This window comes from Mirounga leonina, unplaced genomic scaffold, assembly GCF_011800145.1.
Source record: "Mirounga leonina isolate KUSES-001 unplaced genomic scaffold, KU_Mleo_1.0 Mir_82, whole genome shotgun sequence".
Classification (NCBI taxonomy): domain Eukaryota; kingdom Metazoa; phylum Chordata; class Mammalia; order Carnivora; family Phocidae; genus Mirounga; species Mirounga leonina.
This window is the reverse complement of record NW_023270825.1, coordinates 381,943-386,033: the sequence shown is the minus strand read 5'-3', so window position 1 is coordinate 386,033 and position 4,091 is coordinate 381,943. Positions and strand designations below refer to the sequence as shown.

At 60.7% G+C, this 4,091-nt stretch overlaps 2 gene segments (V, D, J or C); both read right to left on the bottom strand.

Moving 5' to 3' along the window:
* LOC118002583 overlaps window positions 1-4,091 on the bottom strand; it is a 22,046-nt gene that overhangs the window by 13,750 nt on the left and 4,205 nt on the right.
* Window positions 1-4,091, bottom strand: part of LOC118002581 — a 9,138-nt gene that overhangs the window by 1,921 nt on the left and 3,126 nt on the right. Inside the window, 4 exon segments of the C gene segment in view lie at window positions 584-916; window positions 1,018-1,335; window positions 1,604-1,948; window positions 2,030-2,347. Of these exon segments, the coding sequence occupies window positions 584-916; window positions 1,018-1,335; window positions 1,604-1,948; window positions 2,030-2,347 (1,314 nt within the window).

Here is a 4,091-nt window from a genome sequence, read left to right as displayed (position 1 = left end):
ACGTGTGGGTGTGTGCACGTGTGTGTGCATGTGTGTCCATGTGTGCATGTGTCTGTGGCCATGTGTGTGTGTGTGTGTGTCTGTGACTGTGTGTGCATGTGTGTGTGTGTCCATACACACGTGTCTCTGTGTGTATCCGTGTGTCTAATGCAGCTGCATCCATATGTGTGCATGCGTGTGCACACATGTGTGTATGTGTTGCACACTCACGTGGCCGTGGGAGCAGCTACAGGAGCGGTGAGCATAGGCTTGGTCTGCAAGGAGCACAGGGACTTCCAGAGCCTGGGTGGGGGCAGGGACGGGCGTGGAGGGTGGTCGGGGGTTGGGGACAGCACAGCCACGGCCCCGGCAGGCGAGAGCATCGCTTACTCAGGACGAGTGTCTTTTGAATGGATGTTTTATTTCTAATTTTGATAAAATGCCACATGTCACCCCATTGGCGAGGTTGGTTTGTACACACGCACACACAGCGATGGGTCAGCCAGGGGCTGCGGGGCCCACCGGAGGGCGCAGCCCGGTGGTCAGTAGCAGGTGCTGGCTGTGTCAGACAAGACCAGGGACACATTGTACAGGGTGGGTTTACCGGTGGACTTGTCCACGCTCCTCTCGGTCACCATGTGGGGCAGGGCCTCATGGCCTACAACACAGGTGTAGGTCTCCCCAGCACTCCAGTCCTCCTCGCTCACGGTCAGGGTGCTGTGGACAAAGTAGAGGCCGTGGGCCTGCGGCTCGGGCGTCGGGGCGCTGGTCACGTAGCTGTCGGGGGACATGGGCTGCCCCTTCTGCAGCCACTGCACAAACACGTCTGGGGGAGAGAAGCCCTTCACCAGGCAGGTGACCGAGGCCGACTCCCGCAGGCTGAGCTGCTCCCGGCTTGGTGGCAGGACATACACAGCTGGCATGTGCTTGGCAACCTCTGTGGGAGGAAAGACAGTGGTGAGCTCAGGCTGGGGGCCACTGGGGAGAGACCCCCAGAGGCCTGGAGAGTCCTGGGGCAGAGGAGGCGCGGGCCCCTACCCTTGGGCCTGGAGATGGTCTTCTTCAGAGGCGAGGGCAGATCCGTGTGGGTGACCGTGCAGGTGAACTGTTCTCCTGACTCCCAGTCCTCCACACAAACCGTGGCCTCCCCCGTGGCACTGAAGGTGATGTTGGGGTGGCTCTCAGAGATGTTGGTGTGGGTTTTCAGAGGCTCGCCATTCTGGCGGGTCCAGGAGATGGTCAGGCTATCGTAGGTGGCCAGGTCTGTGACCAGGCAGGACAGCTTGGCCGACTTGGTGAGGAAGATGCTAGCAAAGGAGGGGGGGATGGTGAAGATGCTGATGGTGACGGGTGAATCTAGATCAGGAGAGAGTTTGTGTCAGTGACCGGTTGGATGTGAAATCAGGCAGAGGTAGAGATTTTCCCCAAAGAACATAGGCTGAATTCACACCAAGCCTTCCTGAGCCCCAAGGACCCACTGGAGGGGCATGCTGGACCCCCACCTCCCTGCCCTTGGCCACTCTGGGAAGCCAAGGCTCAGGGAGCTGCTGGCCTGAGTGGAACCCCGTGGTGCACGTGAGGGACCCCCACCCTGAGGGGCTGCACTAGGGGCCAGAGCACTCACTGGGGGTGCACGTGGAGGACACGTTCTTCTCGGAGATCACTCCGTTGTGCTCCACTTGGCAGGTGAACACGCTCTGGCTGAGCCAGGCGCTCTCGGTGATGGTCAGCATGCTGAGGACCCTGTAGGTCACAGCCCCGGACACTTTGTCCTCAACCTCCACCTTGCCGGTGTCGATGCCAGACTCGATCTGCTTTCCATCACGAAACCAGGACACGGAGATCTCCTTGGGGCTGAAACCTCTGGCCTGGCAGAGGAGTTGGGACGTGCGCTGGCTGTTGCCAGAGAAGGCATCGCGGGGCGGGATGAAGACAGTCACGTTGGGGGACAGCTCTCCATTCTTCCCATCTGGGAGGGGACAAGGTGTCAGTCAGCTCACGTGGCCTCACCCTGCCCACCTGGCCATGGGTAGGAGGGCCTGGCTCTCACCTGGGAAGGGCACTTGCACAGATTTGTCACCGTTGGAGTGTTTGACCTTGCATGTGAGGTACTCATCAGAGCCCTGCAGGATGTCCACGGAGGGCAGGAACACCTGGGAGGTAGCCACGTACTTGCCCTCTCTCAGAACCGAAGGGAAGTTCTTGATGTCCTGGTTGCCGACCTCACTGCTGTTCTGATAGTTCCAGGAGAAGGTGATGGAGTTGGGTAGGAAGTCCCGGGCCAGGCAGCCCATGGCCACCAGGGTCTCATCAGATGGGAAGCTCTCACAGGTGATGAGGGGGAAGAGGTTTGGAGGGGACGGGTTCTCTGAGGACCAGAGAGGGATAGGAGTTGAGTGACAAGGTGTTTTCTTCCCACGCTCCGCCAGGCAGGCCTGAGCCAGCCCCGTGGCCCCCTCAGCCCGCTGCCACAAGGGCTGGCCTCATGGCCTCCCCAGCCTGGACCAACAGTGCAGCGGGCGGCTGGGCAGAGGCCGAGTCTAGCTGGGAAAGGGAGGCGCAGCAGCCCTCACCCAGCCGCAAAAGCCCAGCTCTGCACTTGTGAGAAGCTGGGGAAAGACGTGGCCTCTGCCTTATCCTCGAGCACTCTGGTACCCTGGCTCCCAGCTCAGGATGGCTCGGCCAGTGCTGCCTTCCCTCTGAGACACCAGAGCCAGACTGGTACGCTCAGCCGCAAGCCCCATGGGCTGTCATGTTTGAAGGCATCAAGAGGAGCCCCCCAGCCAGGCCCCCAGCCCTGGCCTGTGTGTCTAGGGTCAGTGGACGGTATGTATGTGAAGAGTCGGACCATGCAGACTCCCCTTGGCCTGTTCTTAGCACAACCGGGTCATTGAAGTCAGACCAATGTTAGTCAGGACAGTCCAGCAAGGCCAGCTCAGCCCAGCTAGAACTAATGGCCCAATGCAGGTGAATCTAGCCCAAACTAGGACATCAAACGCCTCTGAGCCAAGCTAGCTCAGCCAGTCCATTTCTGCTGGATAGCTCAGTGACCCTGGCTAATCAGCTCAATGTACCAAGCTTAGCCCAACTCCCAATTCAGTGCAGCCCAGCCTAGCCCAGCTCAGCTCAGCTCACCCGAGCCTACCTCAGCCCAATTCAGCTCAGCTCATCCAGCCCAATTCAGCTCAGCCCAGCTCACCCAGGCCAGCTCAGCCCAGCCTGGTTCAGCCTAGCTCCATTTAGCTCAGCTCAGCTCACTCCACCCAGCCCAGTCTAGTTCAGCCCACCTCGGCCCAATTCAGCCCAGCCCACCTCAGCCCAATTCAGCCCAGCCCAGCCTAGCTCAGCTCAGCTCAGCTCAGCCCAGTTCCATCCAGCTCAGCTCATCTCACCCAGCCCCGTTTAGCTTAGCCCAGATCACCCAGCCCAGCCCAGATCAGCCCGGTTCAGCTCAGCCCAGCCCAGTCCAGTCCAGCTCAGATCAGCTCAGTCCAGCTCAGCCCAGCTCAGCCCAGTTCAGCTCAGCCTGGTTCAGCCCAGCTCAGCCAAGCTCAGCTCATCTCACCCAGCCTGGTTCAGTTCAGCCCAGCTCATCCAGCCCAGCCCAGTTCAGCCCAGTTCAGCCCAGCCCAGCCCAGCTCAGCCCAGCCTGGTTTAGCTGAGCTCAGCCCAGCTCAGCTCAGTTCACCCAGCCGGGTTCAGCTCAGCCCAGCTCAGGCCAGCTCAAGCCAGCTCACCCCGCTCAGCTCAGCTCACCCAGCCCAGCTCAGTGCAGCTCAGCCCAGCCCAGCTCAGGCCAGCTCAGCCCAGTTTAGCCCAATTCAACCCAGCTTATCCCAGCTCATCTAGCCTGGTTCAGCTCACTCAGCCTGGTTCAGCTCAGCCCATCTCACCCAGACCGGTTCAGCTCAGTCCACCTCAGCCCAGTTCAGCCCAGCTTATCCAGCTCAGCTCAGCTCACCCAGCCTAGCTCAGCCCGGCTCAGCCCAGCCTAGCCCAGCTCAGCCCAGCTCAGCTCAGCTTACCCAGCCCAGCTCAGCTCAGCCCAACTCACCTAGCCTGGTTCAGCTCAGCCCAGCTCACCCAGCCTGGTTCAGCTCAGCCCAGCTCAG